Source organism: Gossypium hirsutum, chromosome D06 (assembly GCF_007990345.1).
Source record: "Gossypium hirsutum isolate 1008001.06 chromosome D06, Gossypium_hirsutum_v2.1, whole genome shotgun sequence".
In the NCBI taxonomy this organism is placed as follows: Eukaryota; Viridiplantae; Streptophyta; class Magnoliopsida; order Malvales; family Malvaceae; genus Gossypium; species Gossypium hirsutum.
This window is the reverse complement of record NC_053442.1, coordinates 403,420-425,995: the sequence shown is the minus strand read 5'-3', so window position 1 is coordinate 425,995 and position 22,576 is coordinate 403,420. Positions and strand designations below refer to the sequence as shown.

General features: G+C 36.8%; 2 protein-coding genes across 3 annotated transcripts; both read left to right on the top strand.

Annotated features, from left to right (window-relative positions):
* Positions 1-15,065: 15,065 nt before the first annotated feature.
* On the top strand, positions 15,066-19,543 carry LOC107935083 (beta-galactosidase 5). 2 transcript variants are annotated; one of them, XM_041094862.1, is made up of 18 exons: positions 15,066-15,444; positions 15,546-15,641; positions 15,731-15,843; positions 15,932-15,998; positions 16,103-16,195; positions 16,714-16,857; positions 16,927-17,015; positions 17,093-17,198; positions 17,280-17,367; positions 17,439-17,557; positions 17,648-17,809; positions 17,894-18,072; positions 18,170-18,279; positions 18,358-18,461; positions 18,536-18,643; positions 18,729-18,842; positions 18,925-19,127; positions 19,213-19,543. In XM_041094862.1, the coding sequence occupies exons 1-18, from the start codon at positions 15,274-15,276 to the stop codon at positions 19,343-19,345; spliced, it is 2,199 nt and encodes a 732-aa protein (XP_040950796.1). In that variant the 5' UTR covers positions 15,066-15,273; the 3' UTR covers positions 19,346-19,543. The 2 variants fall into 2 exon arrangements, with proteins under 2 accessions (XP_040950796.1, XP_016723125.1); XM_016867636.2 differs by having other exon boundaries at positions 18,352-18,461.
* A 1,338-nt stretch (positions 19,544-20,881) lies between these two features.
* Positions 20,882-22,350, top strand: LOC121218148 (lon protease). Its single transcript, XM_041094861.1, has one exon. The coding sequence runs from the start codon at positions 21,314-21,316 to the stop codon at positions 22,175-22,177; it is 864 nt and encodes a 287-aa protein (XP_040950795.1). The 5' UTR covers positions 20,882-21,313; the 3' UTR covers positions 22,178-22,350.
* Positions 22,351-22,576: the final 226 nt, after the last annotated feature.

The following is a 22,576-nucleotide window of genomic DNA, read 5'->3' as shown; positions in this document are numbered from 1 at the left end:
CGTCTCGTGGGAGATAACAAAAAGTGATGTCGTCAAACTCCTCAATCAATTCTAGGACTATCCTTCGGTAACTAATCAACTTAGGGTCTCTTGTTTCCCATTCGCCTTTGAGCTGATAAATTACCAATGCCGAATCCCCATATACCTCAAGTACCTTGATTTTGCGTTCCATAGCCGCGCGGATTCCCATGATACATGCTTCATATTCCCCATGTTATTTGTGCAATCAAAATCTAGTTTACTGGTGAAAGGATAATGATCACCGTTTGGAGATACCAAGACTGCCCCAATCCCGTTGCCCATGGCATTTGAGGCTCCGTCAAAATTTAATTTCCAAGTATTGCCTTCTTGTGTGCTTGCTTCAGTAGTTGCCACATACATCAGATCCTCATTTGGGAAATCAAAGTTCAAAGGCTCATAATCGTCCAGGGCTCTACTTGCTAGAAAATCTGCTATCGCGCTCCTTTTACAGCCTTTTGATTCACATAGTTATGTCAAATTCAGATAGTAGAATTTGCCATCGGGTCATCCTTCCGTTTAGAGCAGTTGACTCTATCATGTATTTCAGAGGGTCTAACTTTGAGATTAACCAAGTCGTATGGTACAACATGTATTGTCTCAATCTCCGAGTAGTCCAAACCAATGCGTAACATAATTTTTCAATTGGCGAATATCTCGTTTCGCATTCATGAACTTCTTACTGAGATAATAGATCGCTCTTTCTTTTCGTCCTGACTCATCATGTTGGCCGAGCACGCACCCCATGGAATTCTCAAATACTGCCAAGTATAGTATCAGTGGCTTGTCAGGGCAAGGTGGCATCAGTACTGGGGCGTTGGACAAGTAATATTTAACTCTTTCGAAAGTTTTCTGACACTCCTTATCCCATACACCTGGATTGTGTTTCCTAAGAAGACGGAATATGGGGTCACATTTCTTAGTAAATTGTGAAATGAATCGAGCGATTTAATTTAGTCTTCCTAGGAAACCCCAAACTTCTTTTTGAGTACTTGGCGGAGGTAATTCTGGTATGGCCTTAACTTTGTCTGGGTCAATTTCAATTCCCTTTTCGCTGACTAAGAATCCTAGCAATTTTCCTGATCTAGCCCCGAAAGTACACTTGGCTGGGTTAAGTTTTAGCTGGAACTTCCTTAACCTTAGAAACAGTTTTCTCAGAACTTGTACGTGTTCCCCTTCTGTTCTGGATTTTGCGATCATGTCATCAACATAAACTTCTATCTCTTTATGCATCATATCATGGAATAATGCTACCATGGCTCTCTGATACGTTGCTCCCGCATTTTTCAATCCAAAAGGCATCACTTTATAACAAAACTTCCCCCACATCGTTATGAATGTGGTCTTCTCCCTGTCTTCAGAAAGCATCTTAATTTGGTTGTACACGGAGAAACCATCCATGAAAGAGAACAGTGAGTATCCAGCCGTGTTGTCTACCAAGGTATCGATATGAGACAGTGGGAAATTATCTTTTGGGCTGGCTTTATTCAAGTCTCTGTAGTCCACACACATTCGCACCTTCCCATCTTTCTTAGGAACAGGGACTATATTGGCTACCCATTCTGAGTACTTGACCACCTGTAAGAAACCAGCATCAAATTGCTTCTTAACTTCTTCCTTTATTTTTAGCAAGACATCAGGCCTCATCCTTCGGAGCTTTTGTTGGACTGGTTTGCATTCTTCCTTTATAGGCAATCGGTGTACCACGATATCAGTACTTAACCCTGGCATATCTTGGTAGGACCATGCGAAGACATCCTTAAACTCTTGAAGCAACTCAACAAGGTCTTGCCTTGTTTCCTTGGCAATGCAAGCGCCAATTTTTACCTCTCTGCCCTCTTCTAAGATCACAACTTCTACTGATTCCTTATAGGGTAGAATTTGTTTTTCTTCTTCTTCCATCATTCTTAACAAATCTGGAGATAAAATGCTGTCTTGGTCACCTTCAAAATCTTGAGGATCATCTATACTCATGTCTTGTTCAAATAAAGACTCTGAATTAGTAACAGCGTCGCTCATCTCGTTGATATCTGAAGACCTGTTATTGGAACAAATGGAGGCCCAAATAAAAGAATCTAAGAATACTTGTATGCATAGTATGATCATAAAGGGAATGAAAAGAATGAAAGAATCTTTGCTCAAGACGAAACTGAATGATAAGTTTTCACTGAAATTAGATTTTGGACATGTGCCTTTTACAAAAGATTCTTATCACCCCCAGGCTTAGGGCAACAAGTGTTCTGAATATTACTCTGAATTAGTTCTAAATGTTACAGGGATCTCTTCTGCAGTCCAGTTATTCAGAACACTTCCAGGTTCGTAAGGACGAATGCCCGATAAATTCCTTTCCACCCTTTCTTCCGCGGATATGGCATTGATGTCCAACCTCTCAATCCTTCCTTCTGTAACCTCATCCTTCTCTTCAGGGTGGACAATTCCCCCTGAAACAAAAGTCTTAGATATATGGGGAAAGTTTATCGGTCCCCACTTGGCTTCTATCCCGCCCAAATGTGCTCTTCTCTTTTCTTGCTTTTTCTCCAACTCCTTCCTCATTTCCCTCGCATTAGGCTTATATCCCAAACCATAACGGTCCTGTTTGTTAACTAGGATCGATACTTCGACCCTTCCCTGGAGGTATTTTCCAAATCCTCTTCCAAGCAATGCTCCCTTTCCCATCGTTAGCTGTAAGCTCATTGACGTAGCTTTGGATATCTTAGGCTCTGGGATTTTGCTCATCTCGATGACAAATGTGGCATTTACGAATTCCAATGATCGGAATGAACATTCTATCGCTTCACTATTAGCCTCTATGTATGGCATATCATCGGTGACTGATGCAATGATGTCTTCTTCTGCACCTATAGTCACCAATCGACCCTCTACCACCAATTTTAACTTTTGGTGAAGTGACGATGGTACAGCCCCTGCAGAATGGATCCAAGGCCTCCCCAATAGGCAATTGTAAGATTGTTTAATATCCATTACCAAAAAGTCCACCTCGTATGTATTTGGACCAATCAATAGAGGTATCTCGATTCTTTCCATCACTTTTCTCTCAGTGCCATCAAATGCTCTCACTATATTTTGGCATGATTTCATGTGAGAACTATACACAAGTAGCCTGTTTAATGTGGACAGGGGTAAAACATTCAGGGCCGATCCATTGTCAACGAGTACCGCCGGTAGTATACACCCCTTGCAACGGGCAGTGATGTGCAAGGCCTTGGTAGATCCCATACCACCTGGCGGGATCTCATCATCGTTGAAGAAGATGAAGTTATCGGTATTTATATTGTTAACCAGGCAATCCAATTTGTTCACTGAGATATCTTTAGCGACATAAGTCTCATTTAGCACTTTTATCAACGCATTACGATGTATCTCTGAACTTAGAAGTAACTCGAGCACTGAGATGCGAGCCGGTTGCTTATGCAGTTGTTCCATCACGCTATACTCGCTATGCTTCAAGAATTTTAGGAATTCTCTAACCTCATTTTCAGTCACCGGTGTGTTAATATGCGGTGCAATTCCGGTCGTCTTCGTTTTATCTTGTTCAACCGCCAAGGCTTTTCCTTTTATAGGCTCCCTTTTTGTATTTCCCGGGTCGTAACATTTTCCACTCCGCGTATAGAAGCCTGCGTCATTACCCTCTTCTGAAGCATTTATCGGGTTCTCCTCTCCCGTGATCATCACATTGCAGTCATAATTCCAAGGAACCTTTTTGCTATCCTTGTAAGGAAAGGCTACAAGTTTTTGGATTATGACCCTTGGCGCCAGTTGTATTCCAGATCCTATGCTTGTTGGCCTTGAAATAATCACCACCGGGTGATTTTGGGCCTTTCCCGTAGGCCCCTCCTCCGAGGCATAAACTTCTCCTTTTTCAAGTCCTTTGATCTCTTCATAAAATTCTAGCTCTTTGTTGTTCATCAGATTTTGTACCATGGCCTTGAATTCAGTGCAGTTTTGAATGTCATGGTCTTCTTCAGCATGAAACTCGCAGTACGTCTTCGTTCCTTCGGGCCTTTCCTTTGAATCTTGTTTGATGAGACCTCCTTCTATCATTTGTCTCCAAACCCAACTCAATGGGGTTTTTATCTCTGCAATGTTGGCTTTGATTCTCTTTCTCCCACCTTCGATTATTGCGTTTACCCCTTTATCAGCATGATTGGGTAACGGATTCGCTGCTACGTTTGGTTCTAATGGGTTGTCAAACTTCACAATCCCCATCTTAATGAACCTTTCCACCGCCTTTTTAAACCCAGTGCAGTTCTCAATTGAGTGCCCTGGTATCCCTGCATGGTATTCACATTGGGCATTCGTGTCATACCATTTGGGATATGGAGGTTGCATGGGCTCTAGATAAAATGGAGATACTATGTGTGCATCAAATAACTTCTGATACAGTTCCCCGTGTGTTATTGGAATGGGCGTGAATTGAAGTCTCTCTGTGTTAGTCCTTGTGTTGGGCCTTGTGTTGGGTTCCTGCCTTGAGGGGGCTTGGTGACTAGTGGTTATCATTTTTGGAGGGCCAACAGTAATCGGTTTTGAATGGCTCTTACTATATGTGCTTACGTTGTTTACTTCGCCCTCTTTTTTCCTTAGGGCTGGTCTTTTGAAGTTTTCCCCCGAGTCAATTTTACCGCTCCTTACCGCTTTCTCAATCATTTCACCGGACATTACCATATCCGAGAAGCTCTTGGTAGCACTCCCCAACATGTGGTTGATGAACGGGGCTTTCAAAGTGTTGATAAACAACATGGTGACCTCTTTTTCCAAAAGGGGTGGCTGGACTTGTGTTGCCACTTCTCTCCATCGTTGGGCGTATTGCCTAAAATTCTCGCTAGGCTTTTTTCCCATGTTTTGTAACGTAATTCGATCGGGTGTTATATCCGTTACATGACTGTATTACTTCATAAAAACTTGCGCCAAGTCTCTCCATGAACCAACTTTAGCACGACTCAGTTGGTTGTACCATTTGGCTGCAGATCCGATCAAACTGTCCTGGAAGCAGTGGATTAACAGCTGATCATTGTTGATGTATCCTGTCATTCTTCGACAGAACATAGTTATATGAGCTTCAGGGCAACTAGTCCCATTATATTTTTCGAATTCCGGTATTTTGAACTTAGGTGGGAGTACTAAATCAGGGACCAAACTCAGATCCTTGGCGTCAACCCCGCGATGATAGTCGATGTTCTCCATGGCTCTAAATTTTTCCTCTAACCATCTACATCGGTCCTCCAGTTGTTTTGGTAGGTTCATTCTTGTTTTTCTGTTTCTGCCACGTCATCGAGATCCGGGACCACAGGATTAGTGGGATTATCCCCGGGATTAGAACCCGAGCCCATTTGAAAATGCACTGGTACCGAGGCACCAGCCAGATATTGAGGTCCAATGGTAACCGGTACCCTCTGTGGGTACACCTCTGGTTGTGCTTGGATGTTAGTTGGGGTGAAACCTGGAGGATAAACAGGGCCATCGTGATCCTCCCCAGCATCAACTACGGGGTCTTTTCCTTTGTTATTCCCTCCAGCCAATAACTGCTTTAATTGGTTCATCACAGTGTTCTGGGATTCTAACATGTCCTGCTGGATTTTTTCCAGTCGTTCATGCATCTGATCTTGCATCTCTCGTTGCAACTGTTCCAATCTTTCCAACCTTTGATCCATTGCTTTTGTTTGGCGACTAGTACCGTAGTGATATTTGATTAGATTTTTGTTGGTTTCCAGGGTAACTGTCATAATTTAATTTTATTAGGGTCATTTTATGAAACTTACTGCATATGATGTAATGCAAATGTATGAGATGAATGCAAAAAGAGGCATTGATTCGAATTCAATTTCATTAGAAAACTCAACTAGAAAGCAAATTTCTTTACATAAAATAAATTACATATACGGCTTCGCCTTTATACCCAAAGCCTTAACCTTCCTAAGAAGCCAAGCTAAATCTCGACCTCGGCTTGATTCTGACTCATATTTTAAACTCAATACCTCGGCCTGAACTGCTAATGTTTGCAGATGATCAGCCACTTCCCGCACTTGAGTCACAGCTTCGCCCATAACGTAATCTCTATCTCTAATCTGACTTTGAGAATGATGGAATTGCTCTTGCCATTGATCATTACTCCTCTCAAGAAGCTCCATTCGTAGCTCAGAATTGTGTAATGCGTCCTCAAGCTCCCTTATCTTTCCTTTCAGTTCTTCGATCTTATTTAAGCTTGCTCTTAATTCGATCATGGAGTTGCGACTACGGTACGAGTGAAGTGACTTTTCTAGCTCTGCCACCTTGGCCTTTAATCCCGCCTTCTTATTTCGGCACTCTAACAAACTCCTTTCCAAAGCGTTTTCTCGAGCTCGAGCATCTTGAAATTTCTTTTCCCACTGATCAGCCCTATTCTTTTCCTCATTGATCTCTTGTCGCCACTGCTCTGACGTTTTACCCAAACCGACAGTTCTCATTGACAATCGCAGCTTCTTGTAATCTGTTTTTAGACTATCCAAATCCTCTTCAGCCTTGTTCTTTCCCTTCCTTAATTTCTCGGCTTCTAGCTTGTAGATATCGATGTCTAATCCCAAATGCATTCTTTCTTCTTCTAGCTGTTCTATCCTCTTTCCCAACTCAGAATTTCTTTTCTCAAAGTCTCGTTTGATGATCTCTAATTCTGACGGAGCTACTTGTAGATGCTCCTCTATAGACTGAACACAATCTTCCCTCGGCTTAGGGATGTTGTCATTGACTCTTTTACTCCACCACCCATAATATTCGGGAGTTGTCATCGCTCCTACGGTAAATCTTTTCATTCGGTGAACCTGTTTCCAAGCGTTAGATATTTCTCGAGTTTTTCTCTTGTAGTTTTCATCCTTTTAAGAAAACTCACATTGAGCCAGCCCTTGTGTTGCTGGTATGAACTGTCTCGATCTATATTGTCTTAATACGAGTAAAGGGGCATAACCGACAGCTCCCCAAATTCCAAGTAAAGGGACCCAGTCGAAATCCCCACATCGATACAGGATCTCGTCGGGTACCATCCAAGGAGCTTTCCATTCAACGTCATCCTCCTGAAGATTTTGGAGAATCGTCATCCACTTCTCTTCCGTGATGTCGTCTCGTCTTGGTGTAGCAACTTGTTCCTTCAATGGGGAATAGTCTTCTGAGAAGACTCGATAGGAGACATTTTCCACCTTCCAAAAGTGACTATGGAACCACACCAATAGTAGCTGTTCGCATCCGATAAACCTTCCCTCCCCTGCTCTTCGACATGCGCTTAGAGATCTGAAGGTTTCTGCTAAGATTGCCGGGATGGGCGTGACTCCTTTACTAAGCCGATCGAACAAATCAGAGACGGCCTCATCTATGTGCCCTAAAGCTCTAGGGAAAATTACCAATCCATAGATACCTAGAGCGAAGACATCCACTCTTTTCTTCACATCAGGGTGTACTAATACTAAATCTCGCAAGCTTTTCCAAGGAACGCATTTACTGTCTCCTTTCTGTTGGATTCGGGCAGCGACCCACTGTTCGCTCATCCTTGTAATGCTCATCAATTTTTTTAATAATGTCGGGACACTAGCAGCTCTAGAATAGGCCTTGTCAATTTGAATCTTTGGACACCAAAGCAAGGTCGTATATTCTTCCACGGTGGGCACCAAGTCCACTTTTCCAAAAGTGAAACAACTGTAAGCAGGATTCCAAAACTGGGCTAGGGCTCGGAATAAATGCTTGTCCACTTTGACACCAAGTAGGTAAGGCAAGTCCCCATAGTCACAGTAGAACATCTGCTTGGTCCCATCGTCCCATTGATCCCATATTTCCTTCATTTCTCGAAGATCATTTTGGATTATGCTGATACGGGTGAAGTCCCATAACTCTGATACGTACCCTTCTGCAAGACTATCGCCTTTCTCTCTCCACATCGTCTCAGCCCACACTCGTACAGCTGCATTGTCTTCTACTTTATCAAGAAACCTCTTTTCCATGATAAGCTTTCTATCTATACTGAACGTGAATCGACACCTCTTTTGAAATGAAAATGCCATGCAATCACAGACAAAGCAAATCAGAGCTAGGATTTAAAGTAAACAATAATAAATAAAGCATCTATTCGGTAAGCACTAGGGTTTGGAATAGCTCTATCTCGGTGGGTTCTTACGGCTCGCTATATGTGGTTTGGTTCTAAAGTAAGAGTACCTGAACCAGCAGATTCCTCGATCCTTACCCATTATAGGCTCATATGGACCTAGTTCAGTTCAGGGGAATACATTTCCCTATGGCCATGCGGAGATGAAAATCTCACGAAGACATAGGTACGGATGTATCCCGAAAGCAATTCACTATCCCATGCGGAGGTGAAAACCTCACGAAGGCGTAGTTTCTCACTCCCACTTAAAAGGGTATGACCAGCGGTCATGCAATGCAATGTGCAGTGGTATAAAATAAAATACAGAACACGATAAAAAGATATAACTCAAAACAAAAGAGATGCAATGAGAGGATCGTAAATTTAAATCGAATTTTCAACTTTCGACAAAAGGACAAGAAATAATCAACACATGGCTTGACTCTCTTATCATCCCCAGCGGAGTCGCCATGCTGTTGACACCATTTTTTTGATGAAAACGGGGTCGACTTGGATTTTGAAAATAGAATGAAAACGGGAGTCGCCACCAATCTTTTTTTTGATAAGGTGTGATCGGGTCACCTCGAAAAGTGGTTGTTTTTAATAAACGATTTAATTTTTATTAAAACAAAGATTTTGGTCTATGAAATTCAAAAAACGGGTTCGGGAGTCGGTTACGCACGAGGAAGGATTAGCACCCTCGATACGCCCAAAATTGGTACCTAGTTGATTAATTAGTGTCTTAGTGTCGAAAATTGAAAATTTGAAGAGTTTTAAAAATACGATCCTTAAAAGAAACTCTGATAACGTGAATTGAAATATAAGATTCTCTTGTTCCGAAGGAATATCACATCCAGCACGTTAGGACACGATACTCTAAATCATCGAAACCAAGATCACCTTATAGTTTAATGAAACCATACTTTGAAGCTTTAAGAGGATATTTGGCTATTTAGTCGAACGAGAAATCGAAACCCAGCACGTTAGGGCACGTTTTCTCGATTTTCCAAACGCGAAATATTGTTAAAAGGATCAAGGGTGCAATTGAAATCATAATAAAACAAAGGGGATAAATATAAAAAAAACAAAGAGGAAAAAGGGACCAATTCGCCACGCGCTGAAAGTATCAGGGAGCGAAGAAGAAAATATCCCAAACCCCTTTAGACGCGGCATTTCAAGGCGAGTGATCGCACATAGTCAGAGGACCTGCTTGAAGCAGAGACAAAACTCGTGGGCCAAATCGAAAAAAAAAAAGAAAAAAGGTAGATTGCACCTCAATGCAAGATGGAGGGACTAACTGCGCAATTTACCCATTAGGGCAAAACATTTGCATATTCCCCCATCAAATGGCACCGTTCAATGGATAATAAAAACTAAAATGGTTTTATTTAGTTTACTTTTCAGATTTTCTAAAAAAAAAAACAGAGGGAGCCTCAGCTTTCTTTCTCAACTCCCCATTTTTCTTAAATGACCGATGGCCCTAAGACCTCCGGCGCGCCACCAACAAAACCAGCGACCGGCGCTGGAAAAATGGGCCCGTTAGCTGCCGTCCCACGGCCTCCTTGAGAGCCAAGACTCCCGTGGGAGTCGAAAACAAAGGAGGTTCTCGGCCTCTTGGACCCGATTTGGACGACAGAGGAGAGACCCCCCGACGACAGAATCAAGGCCACTTCCGGTGAGATCCCTTCCCCCTTTATTTGGCTTTAGATTTTTAGTTATTTGGAATGGGTTTGCAAAAATAAAAAATAAAAATAAAAAGATAGAACAAATGAACAAAATCAAAAAAAAGAAAGAAAAGACAAAGAAACGAAGAAGACAATTCAAAATCAACCTTGTTCTTTAATCTTGATTTTCTTTTCTTTCAATATCTGTGTATTCGTAAAAAAGATAGAAGAACCATAGAATCGTTTGATTCGGCCTTTTATAGCCGATTAAAAAAAGAACTTAAATTTCTTCTTTTGTCGTTTTGTTGTTTGGACTGTTGTTTGTTCTTGCAGGAGGTCTGACACGCGTGAAGGGCCAGTGATAGGCGAACGGTGGCGGCGAGCATGCGAGGAGGTGCCTGATAGAGCACGCGGCGCTGGGAGTGGCAGACGAGGAGGCATGCGGCGCAAAGAAAAGCCAAGGTTTTCTGCTGCTAAAATTTTAGCTTCCTGGGCTAGGTTTTTTTTATTATTTGGGTTTGGGCTTGAGTTTGTAAATGGACTATTAATTTTGGGTTTATTATTTGGGTTATCTTGTTGGTATGGGCCCGGGCAGATTTTGGGCTTTACACCCTTCATTATCGTATTCGATTTGGATCGAGTCAATTCCAAGTCCATGAACTATCACCAATTGTTTTATGGTGAAGTTCACTCCATCGTCCCAGTATAATCCACCTTGGCCTCCCCATGGACCGTAGGATACCGGTTTTTGATCGCCGTCAAGATTCTAGCAACATGATCATGTAGGAGAATTAAATTAAAGCTGAAAATCAATAGAATTGTAAAACAAATTGTAAAAGGAAATTCATGGTTACCATTAATTCTTCGAGCAAGGAGCAAAAACAGGTGTATTTGAGCGACAAAAATGGGTGTTTTTTGAGTTGAAATATTAATGAAACAAAAATGTAGTTTTCAAATTGTGATGAAGAAGAAGCTTATTCTGTGTTCCACTTTGTAGGGAATCAATGCAAAGAGAAGTGAAGGGAATCCAATTTGGTTTGAATTGTATATGGCTTTCATGTGGAACAAAATGTAGTTTCCAAACGATCTAGCTGTAGATGACTATTTATCTTGACGAATACCCTTTCATATATTCCACTTGCTGAGGCCCAATTTTGTTAAGTTCAATCTAAAATATTTTTGCAATCCAATTACATTTCCCCTGTTGGGCTCATACTATGGCACTTCAAGGTTCAAGCATTAAATTAAAGGCAACTAAACAATATTGGAAACATAGTTAACATGTGAGACAAATCGATTGGCCAAAACTCCATCAGTTTAGGGTGGTTAAAGTGTGTTTCAGTTTGCTAGTATTTATGACTTAACAATAAATGATTATATGAAAAATGTTATTTTTATTATTTGGTCGAATTTGAAGAGAGAAAAAGTACTTCTAAATGGCTTGTAACCTTATCTTTATCCATTAAAGATGAAATCGGATTTTTTTTTTTGGTGTTGGAAGGCATGAATTCGAAATTTAAAAGAGGAAATTTTTATGAATAAAGTCAACTTGAATTTATAGCTAATTTATCTGGTTTTTTTTTATTTGGGTTACAATTATTTAATGTTGTAACTTGTAAAGGTAGATTGAGTTTTAGTCAATAAGTGATCTAGACCAATTATTGAATAAAATCATTCAATAAGTAAAGTTTCGTATAATAATATTATTATTTGAACTATATTAACAAATATTGTATGTCAATTTATCTCTTTAATATTTTACTCTCTTTTCGAATTTATTAGTTTTACTCCCATATTCTAACCTATGTTGCATCATCAATTAGGACAACAAATTAGAACATTCAGCAAATCGAAAAGTTTTTTCAAAATATTTTAATATTCAACTCGAGAAGCTCGTAAATCTAATCAAACTTTAAATATTTTTAATATTAGATGATTACTTTATTTTAATACACACTTAAAACTTAAAAATTGTCATTTAATTTTTTTAAGAAATTAGGCCAATTGAAACTAATTCAGTTGACACTAATATTATTGTAGGAGATAGCAAATTCAAGTGGACTTAATCGTGCAATATAGTTATTATGTGAGTGCAAATTTTTAAATAATTTTAAACTTAAACTCGTATATATAAATTGAATAAATAAATTTAATTTAATCAAATTGAAATAGCTCAAATTTCTTAAAGTAAAGCTTGAATTTTTACAATATCATTCGATAAAATTCTAGCCGAATTTAAAGCAATCATTTTTTATAATTTAAACTTAATTCGACTCGATAAAATTTTTAACTAACCTAAGGCCCTAAAAGAGGAAAATCCCTAATAATGGAGTAAGGGGGGGTCTAAGTCTATAAGACTACACCTTTACTTAATTCACGTGATCCAAAAATCGTGTTAAGTTGTTAGTTTCAAAAGTGAACAAATTTTTGTCGAATATGTTGCTTTCACCGACGTAAACGGGACGGAGATGTAGCAGCACACTATTACTTGCCTTAAAATTGACAAACAAACGGGGCATCAACGGTGCCCCTTTTCCCAATCATTACATTCACTAAATAGGAAAACCGCGGATCCCATGTAGGGATAATAATTTAGATTGATTTAAATTTTGTAGTTAAATTTATGGTTCATTATAAATTCAGAACAAATGTAAATTTTTATTTGAATATCAAATTTGGATGTTACAAATTTGTATCAGCATTACAGATTTAGATCATGATATTCGATAAATTTATAAATTAATTTTTTAATATTTGAATATATATCTACTCGCTACCATTCCTACTAAATTTTTTAATATATATATTTTCCACGTATCGTTTGTAGACAACTTTTCATAGTGATAATAATCATTATGAGAATAATGGAGATTGTGGTTAAGCCTCATCCATCACAATCATGATTTATATATTAGTTCCTAATAAATTTGTCTGAAATTTTAATTTTAAAATTATCACATTATTTTGTTTAGATCAACTTTAAATTTGTGTTGTTTTACTATTTGATTGTTTCCAGCTTAAATAAAATTTTTATTTAAATGATTGTCCGAATATTTCAGACCGTTAATCGAAATTGAATTCAAACAAATTAATTGACTCAAATGTTGATTATGTCAAGATGAGATGAATGTGTTGATCTGGGTTCATAAATATAATTAGATTAAAAGCAAAAGCAAAAGAAATGAGCTTTTGAATGCATATAATTAGGTTAACTCTGTTTATGAATTTTAAAAACTCTATTAACCATATATCAATATAATCAAAAGAAAGAAAGCACAAAAGAAAATAAGAGGACCCCTGCATGCAAAATAATGGGGCAAAAGTCGATCATGCAATTCTTTTAACAAAAATAATCATGCAAAAGAAAATTCCACTATATAACTTTAAATTTTATTTAATTTTTTAACCTAATAAAATCCTTATACAAATCACTAAAATCTACATAAAGAAGTCCCAATAATACAAGGGAGTTTACTTTAAAAGTGCTCCACACATTTTAACAATCATCCATTGTCATAGGATTATGTTTTCTTCCCAACTTTATTTAAGGCTGGCCTTAATGCATATGCTTACTTATGTTTTAAGTAATTTATTCAAAGTTCGAATTATTAGTTTAAGTCTAAATTTTCTTCGATATTCAAGAGAGTTTGAATAATATTAGATTTAGAAAATAAATTTTGGTAGAATTTTTAGATCCATTTAAAATATTAATCGAGTTTGAGTTTAACTCAATATTTAATTATATAATGTTTTGTTTTGTTTTTTATATTATATAATTTATATCATTTAACAATTAAATCTATAATTTAGTTCAATTGGCATCGGTGTTATTGTCAATGTAGGAAGACGTGGATTCAAGTGTACCGAAACATATTATTTTCTTATTTAAAAATTAAGGAGGGACTATTTATTACAAATATTTTATGTGAAATTTAAGTTGAAGGTATACAATGTGCAAAAATAATAAAGAAAATGCTAGTTTCAAGGTATACTATTGAACCTTGAAGTGCAAAGTTATAGTAATAATATATACAAAAATTTGTCTTATTTATTAGTCCTATTAGTATACATCACAACGATGAATTCTCGTGATTCTTCGCTTCAAATTCTAAAAATTCAGTCTTTAGGATAATATTAAAAATATAACATATAAACTTTAGAGTAACATGCAATTAAATTTGGTAAAATTTTTCTATATACATAAATTATGAATTTATTTTATGTAATTTAATTGGTTCAATTTTAGAGATTATTCTTTTTGATTTGGTTACAAAAATTAAAATTTTGGTTTTTGACTCAGACGGTAGCATTTAAATTTGTTTAGTTAAAGTTGTCATCTAATATCATGCGTAAAATTGTAGATTTAGTTCATACTTTTCAATTTGATTATTTTTAATCTATATATTTTTTGAATCTTAAAATTTTAATCTTGACGTAATCGATAGTCATTGAATTTATGAACTAGCTTTTTTAGTAATCTGACATTGCATTACACGTGTAATATTATATTTGTCGCTTCAGATTTTGAAAATAGTATAACTAGATTTAATGAATCTAACAATCATCGTTTGAAAATTTAAAATTCGAAAAAGTGTTATAGACTAAAAATACCTAATAAAAGTATAGGAACTAAATACACAACTTATACATAGCACATAAATTAATAGTAAAACTTAACCATCAAATTTTTCTTCACTTATTTGTATAGAGTGCAATACTACTAAGGTTTCAAGTTTGATTTCAGATGAAAAAATAATATTGAAAGAAATTTTAAGTAAAAGTGTTATGGAATTCTTTATATTAGGCATCAAGTTGTATTTCGTCTCTTTTACTAAAAATAAGTAAATTAATCTTTGTACGCAAAGAATAAATCGATCTTTTTTATTAAAAATTTCATCTAATTCTATTGTTAAAACTAGTGTAGCTAACAGAATAATCAAATAGTTACATATGACGTGTCACTTATACCTCATGTTGACTGTACATTAACAAACTTTTAACAATAGAAATAGATGGAATTTTTAAAAGGACCATTTTGCTATTTAATCTAATATAGAGAGACTATTTTGCTATTTTTTTAATAAAAGAGACAAAATACAATCTAACTCTTAATATAATTACGATACTTTTATTGAATTTTTATCATTTAAGAATTTGATCTAACTTGATTTCAGATATAATGGGATTCAATGTAGCTACCGGATACCGAAATTTCAGAAAAAAAAAGTTATAATTATGTATTGATTAAAATTTTTTTTTAGATAATTTACTTCCATTAAAGCTACCTGTGTCACTTATCAGTGTATAGTACCATTTTCTTCTCTGGCTGAAAAAGCATAAGACACACACTGTCATAACATTTCACAAAACATGATCCAACTACACAATGCTAGATTGTTAATCACAGAGTAGCATCATTTTTTCACCAAAAATTCAAGCTTTCTTTTTTTTTTCTTCAAAATTGAAGTGAAAATGGAAACTATCTCAGTTCCCAAATTCATATTTTTCTTCATCACAGCCATGTTTATGAGCATCAATCTGATCCACTGCACCATTACCTATGACAAGAAATCTATTGTCATCAATGGACAAAGAAGAATCCTCATCTCTGGTTCCATTCATTATCCAAGAAGCACCCCTGATGTGATTCTCTTTTCAATTTCATCCCTTTATTTTTCTTTCTTCTTTCCATTTCCCCCCTCAAAAACAATACTGATTTCTGGGTTTTTTTTTCGTGAATGTAGATGTGGGAAAGTCTTATCAAAAAGGCTAAAAATGGTGGCTTGGATGTTATAGACACATATGTTTTTTGGAATGGCCATGAACCTTCACCGGGCAATGTAAAAAAACTTGTCTTCAGATCTCAAAAAACTATGCCTTTTATTTTTAAGTTTTGATTTTTACTCCACTCCCCCCCCCCATTGTACAGTATAATTTCGAGGGCAGATATGATTTAGTACGGTTCATCAAGACAGTGCAAAAAATGGGTTTATATGTTCATCTTCGAATTGGTCCTTATGTTTGTGCAGAGTGGAATTTCGGGTACTTACTATTTTTAACCTTTTTTTAAGCATTTTTTAAGGTACATGCATGTTTGATTATGATTAAAGATTGTTTTTTTTTAATACAGAGGATTTCCAGTTTGGTTAAAGTATGTTCCGGGTATTAGCTTTAGAACAGACAATGAGCCCTTCAAGGTAAAGATTAAACTTTTTTTAGATTTGAAGAAGAAAGGGATCAAATTGGAAAAATAAGTTAATAGCTTTTTTAATAAAATTCTATTTTTTTTTCTTCCTTGCAGAGAGCAATGCAAGGATTTACAGAGAAAATTGTCCAAATGATGAAGAATGAAAAGCTTTTCGCTTCACATGGTGGCCCCATTATCCTTTCTCAGGTTTGAAACTAAGATGCCTTACTGCGTTGACTCATGTATATTATACGTAGATTGAGAATGAGTCCTTTAGGTTAGATTGCATTTTGCCCCCTTTACTAAAACAAATGGACAAATTAGTCCCTTTAGGTTAGATTAAAGAGCAAATTAGTCATTCTGCTAAAAATTCCATTAATTTTTACTGTTAGAACTAGTCTTTTTGTTAAAAATTTTATTAATTTCTACGATGAAAAACTGGTCCTGTACGTCAGCATGAAGTATATGTGACACAACACGTATCATTGTTTGGTTATTTCATCAATCAAGACAGTTTTTAAGAATATAGATGGATGAAACTTTTAACAAAAAGGCCAGTTTGGTCTTTGATCTAATATACAAGGACTAATTTGCACAGTTTTTAGTAGAGGGGACAAAATGCAATCTGACTCTTACTACAGTGGCCTCTGTGGTACTTTTATCAATGCCTTACTATGTTGACTCATATATGTATATGTATATGTATATGTATTTATGTATTGTAGATTGAGAATGAGTATGGTCCTGAGAGTAAGGCACTAGGAGCAGCTGGTCATGGATATGTTAATTGGGCTGCAAAAATGGCAGTCGGATTAGATACTGGAGTTCCATGGGTAATGTGCAAGGAAGATGATGCACCAGACCCTGTGGTAAGCTGTCTTGTGCTCTCTCATTCCTGGATTTTCCATTTTTGGCTGATGAATTTATCTTGAATGCAGATAAATACGTGTAATGGCTTTTACTGCGATGCGTTCTCTCCGAACAAACCTTACAAGCCTATGTTGTGGACCGAGGCTTGGAGCGGTTGGTGAGTACTTTCTTTTCGATGGATGTAATGTTAAGCCTGTTTGTTTAACCGATGTTTCTACTCTTGATAATGAGAAGGTTTACTGAATTTGGCGGCCCAATTCACCGTCGCCCAGTTCAAGACTTAGCATTTGCAGTTGCTCGTTTCATACAAAAGGGCGGCGCGTTTATTAACTATTATATGGTTAGTTAACATATTCATTTCGGTTTACGATTGAAAATGAGTCATACTACTTACGGGTTATGCTCTATTTGCTTTGGATAGTACCATGGAGGAACCAACTTTGGACGGACAGCTGGTGGACCATTTATTACGACCAGTTATGACTATGATGCTCCGATTGATGAATACGGTGAGAAACTGAGTTCATTTGGTTGCTGTGTTCTCATAGATCCTTTGTACTTACAAGTTCGAGTTGTTTAGGATTAATCCGGCAGCCTAAATACGGTCATCTAAAGGAGCTTCATAAGGCTATTAAGCTATGCGAACATGCTTTAGTTTCCTCGGATCCTACAGTTACTTCATTGGGAACCTTTCAACAAGTATGCCATCTCTTGTCATCCATAGGTGATAGAGAATTCGGTGTTAATTAAAACTTTACACTCGTAATGTTAATTATGTTTGTCTTTCAGGCTCATGTATTTTCTTCAAAAGGAAGTTGTGCAGCTTTTCTCTCGAATTATGATATGAAATCCGCTGCTAGTGTGATTTTCAATAATCGGCATTACAAGTTGCCTCCTTGGTCTATTAGTATCCTTCCTGATTGTAGAAACGCGGTGTTTAATACTGCAAAAGTAAGTGAATCCTAAGGCCTTTTGTCATTATATCTGATGATTTTCGTATAGAAATACTTATATAATTATCGTATGCACATCAAGGTTGGGGTTAAAACTTCGCATACCAAAATGTCGCCGACAAATTCGAAGATGTTCTCGTGGGAGACCTACGATGAAGACATTTCTTCTCTAGGGGAAAGTTCAAGAATTACGGCTCGGGGACTCTTGGAGCAGATGAATGTTACCAGAGATACAAGCGACTACCTTTGGTACACCACGAGGTGCGGAACTGCATTTTATATGCTCGAATTGTTTTTTTGTTTTTCATAATTTTAGAAATAACAACTCAATTAAATCTCGTATACAATTTCATTCCAGCATTGACATTAGTCCATCGGAATCGTTTCTACGAGGAGGAAAAAAGCCAACACTCAATGTAGATTCAGCTGGCCATGCCCTTCATGTCTTCATCAACGGACAGTTCTCGGGTATATTTGTTGATTTACTCAGTGACTGAAATTTCGATATATGTTTTCTAAGTCATATGATTAAAATCACAGGGTCAGCATTCGGAACTAGGAAAGACCGAGGATTCACATTTACGGGGCCGGTGAACCTACATGCTGGAGCAAATCATATCGCACTTGTCAGCGTAGCTGTTGGATTACCGGTTAGTTGCTATTTTACCGTATTTAACTCGATGCATATTCAACCATCTTATACAAATTTATGGTCGTGTTGTAGAATGTTGGACTGCATTTCGAGACATGGAAAACGGGAATCGTAGGTGTTTACTCGAATGGCCTTGACAAAGGAAAGAAAGATTTGTCGTCACATAAATGGTCGTACCAGGTTTGATTACTACTTGCTTTAACATGCAACATCTACAAATTTTCAGGTTCCGATAATGCTTTATAAAAACCATACTCTCAAACAGGTTGGTTTAAAAGGAGAAGCAATGTATTTGGCCTCACCAGAAGGAGTCTCATCCGTTGAATGGATCCAAGGTTCACTGGCCACACAGAGTCGCCAGTCAATGACCTGGTACAAGGTAGAAAAATTGAAGGGACCCGAGATTGGGATTATTTAGATGGTGTGTCCCGACTTAACTATTAGCTTCGATATTGTTGCAGGCATATTTCGATGCACCAACAGGTAACGAACCGTTGGCTTTGGATATGCGGAGTATGGGAAAAGGCCAAGTATGGATCAACGGGCAAAGCGTAGGAAGATATTGGATGGCGTACGGGAATGGTGAGTGCGGTAAGTGTAGTTACTCGGGGACGTACCGGCCTACAAAGTGCCAGAGTGGTTGCGGCCATCCAACACAAAGATGGTAAACTCTCGAGAAATTACTTGGGTCCCTAGGAACTTTGAATTTCTGCAACTCTAATCTCGGTATGTGATTCGAACATTTTTAGGTACCATGTTCCGAGATCGTGGCTAAAACCGAAACAGAATTTGTTGGTGGTGTTTGAAGAACTCGGCGGAGATGCATCGAAGATTTCGCTTGTGAGGAGATCGGTTTTAAATAGACACCATCATAATAAGTGATAAAAAGGTATGAAAGTAGAAAATGTTGCAGTTTCATTGTCTAAATGCGCCATTTGTTTTTAGAAGAGATGTTTTTAGAGTGCATGTTTTGAAGAAATGAATCATTCTTGCTTTATCAATTCTGATTCGAATTTGAAAATCCCAACCCGAAATTTGTATTAAACAAAATTAAAAATGACCAATTGGGGTTTGAATCAATTCAAAATCATCCCAACTATTCCATATGGCAAGTCACGTATTATTGTTCGATTATTTCATCATCAGCGTCAATTTTTAACATGAAAATTTTAATAGAAAAGATTAATTTTTTTTTCGATCTAATGTATGGAGATTAATTCGTTCATGCAATCTGATTTCTAATTAACGGCCTTCATGATTTTTACCTCGAATTATATAAAATATATTTATAAAAAAGTTATATTAAAATTAAATGAGGGGTTGATTAAAGTAATAAAATTCGGGTTTTAAAATTTGATATCTTAAGTTTAAATCTTTACGAGTTTAATCATTTAAATTGACTTTTATACATTTTATAAAAATGATAAAAGAAATTGTAATCACCAATAATAATATTTGTTATTTTATAAAAATATAATTATTATTGTTATTTCTATACTAAGGTGATGTCTAATTAAATCATGACCCCCAATCCATTTAAATACTTAAATATGATATTAAATTATGGCACATATAATGTGAATAAACAAACTTTATGTAAAATTATATTTATAAAAAATAATATTTAATTGAAAAACAAAAATAAGAAGCAAATTTGATATAAAAAATTAAAAATACTATTATAATAATATTTATTATTTAATAGAGTTGTCTAATGGCTAACCTAATTTTATTTTAAGCTATTCCAATCTGAATCAAATTCAATTTAAATAATTAAAAATATTTTTATATTTAAATTAATTATATTTAAAACTATAAACAATAAAATGGACGAATGAAATAGATCGAATCAACCCAAAAACAGGTGTAAACTTAATTTTTTTGACCCACGGGGGAATCCTTTCTATTTATTACTTTATTGCCTACACTGGTTGACAATCAAAATATTTGGGATGGTTAGGAAGAATTTAGATTGTTAGGAAGAATTCTAAAAACAAGACAAGACATTAACGCATTTTCCATGTAGTTTGGCATGACTAATCCTTTTCATTTTACTTTGATTACTTATAGAAATGTTCACTTAATTTTGCATTCAATCAAAATTTGACATTATAGTTTGGTATCTTAATTTTACATTCAATAGGGCAGTTTGGCAGTTTTGCATTTTGGCATGACAATCAAAGTCTATATAAGACCTATATCAAGCAAAGTAAAACAATCATCAACAAATCAAATCAAATATATACATAATGGGGGAGAAATCATGGGTGTTGATGTTCTGTTTGCTGTTGTTAATCATTGTTAGTCCCTCACGTCAAGCTCTTACAGCACTCGCCCCGGTTGGATTTGGGATGTTACCATATTGCCTACACTTGTTGACAATCAAAATATTTGGGATGGTTAGGAAGAATTTAGATTGTTAGGAAGAATTCTAAAAACAGGACAAGACATTAAAGCATTTTCCATGTAGTTTAGCATGATAAATCCTTTTCATTTTACTTTGATTACTTATAGAAATGTTCTTTTAATTTTGCATCCAATCAAATTTTGGCATAATAGTTTGACATCTTAATTTTACATTCAATAGGACAATTTGACAGTTTTGCATTTTGACATGACAATCAAAGTCTATAGAAAAAATTACAATCTACAATACCCTGTAAAAGTTATGGTACTTAAATTTTGTTGACCCAACTCGACTCGACTTGATTCGTCTCACGTAAATACACGTGGCAAAGATATATCTGGATAAGGCAAGTGAGTTCCACGTAGGAATCCTTTCTATTTATTACTTTATTATTTTGTTTGCACTTAGGCAATACATCAAACAGTTTCTGGTCATTTTCTTCAATGGCTTCCCCTCAATTAATCCCTTCCCATTCATCGTTCAATCATCGAGCTTCGATAAACCCTAATTCCTCCAATCCCTCTCTTTCAAGCCCCAATTTAAAACCCATTTCAAAGCCATCTTCGCTCCTTCAATGGCGCAAATTCCAAAGGTTCACCTCTCTCCGGTGCTCGGCTTCTTCTTTTCCGGAGAAACATCGCATGAACTCGGCCAAATCAGACGACGTCGTTGAGCTTCCTCTATTTCCTCTCCCTTTAGTTCTCTTCCCCGGTGCTGTTCTCCCTCTCCAGATCTTTGAGTTCCGTTACCGCATCATGATGCACACCCTCCTCCACACCGATCTCCGGTTTGGCGTTATCTATTCCGACGCCGAAACCGGAATCTCCAGCGTCGGTTGCGTCGGAGAGATTGTCAGACACGAGCGTCTCGCCGACGATCGGTTCTTTCTTATATGTAAAGGACAGGAACGGTTCCGTATAACCGACCTCGTCCGTACGAAACCGTACATAGTCGCAGAAGTCGACTGGCTTGAAGACCGGCCCTCCGTTGACGATGAAGATTTGGAAGGGTTGGCGAATGAAGTGGAGAGTTGTATGAAAGACGTGATACGGTTATCGAATCGGCTTAATGGTAAACTGGAAAAGGAAGTAAAGGATTTGAGGAAGAACCATTTTCCGACGCCGTTTTCGTTTTTCGTAGGGAGTACATTTGAAGGGGCGCCGAGAGAACAACAAGCTTTGCTTGAGCTGGAATGTACGGCCGCCAGGCTAAAAAGGGAGAAGGAAACTTTAAGGAACACTCTTAATTACTTGTCCGCAGCATCGGCTTTGAAAGATGTGTTTCCCTCTTCAAGACGATGGGTTTAAGTAATTTAACCAAAATTTGTTGAAATTTTGGTGAATATATATAGATGTTTTGATGAGCAATTTGATATGCATGAAGGTGGAAAATTTTGATATTTATGTTTGTATGTATGCTTGTTCTTTTACAACTAGTCATTAGAATCTTGAATGATATGGTTAATTTGCACTTAAGCTTATTGGAGATGTTTTTTTTCTTGATGTTACTGCAAATTTGATTGTGTTCTTAAGCTTGGAGTGAATTAATGGCATGCTTGAGGACGTGCTTTAGTTTTTTTGTAGTGGGTAGTAGCTAGTTTTTCGAGCAGAATCTTGGAATGGGTTTTCCTATTTAATCACTTCTCCTTCATGTGCTCGTTATTTTACTACTAGTCATTACAATCTTGAATGAATTATTGATGTTGA

Bases quoted from the DNA above. Each gene is read 5' to 3' on its own strand.
- LOC107935083 (XM_016867636.2), top strand. From the start codon at position 15,274: ATGGAAACTATCTCAGTTCCCAAATTCATATTTTTCTTCATCACAGCC. The intron at 16,196-16,713 runs GTTTGAAACTAA...TATGTATTGTAG, and splicing joins GCCCCATTATCCTTTCTCAG to ATTGAGAATGAGTATGGTCC. The intron at 17,558-17,647 runs GTATGCCATCTC...TTTGTCTTTCAG, and splicing joins CATTGGGAACCTTTCAACAA to GCTCATGTATTTTCTTCAAA.
- LOC121218148 (XM_041094861.1), top strand. From the start codon at position 21,314: ATGGCTTCCCCTCAATTAATCCCTTCCCATTCATCGTTCAATCATCGA.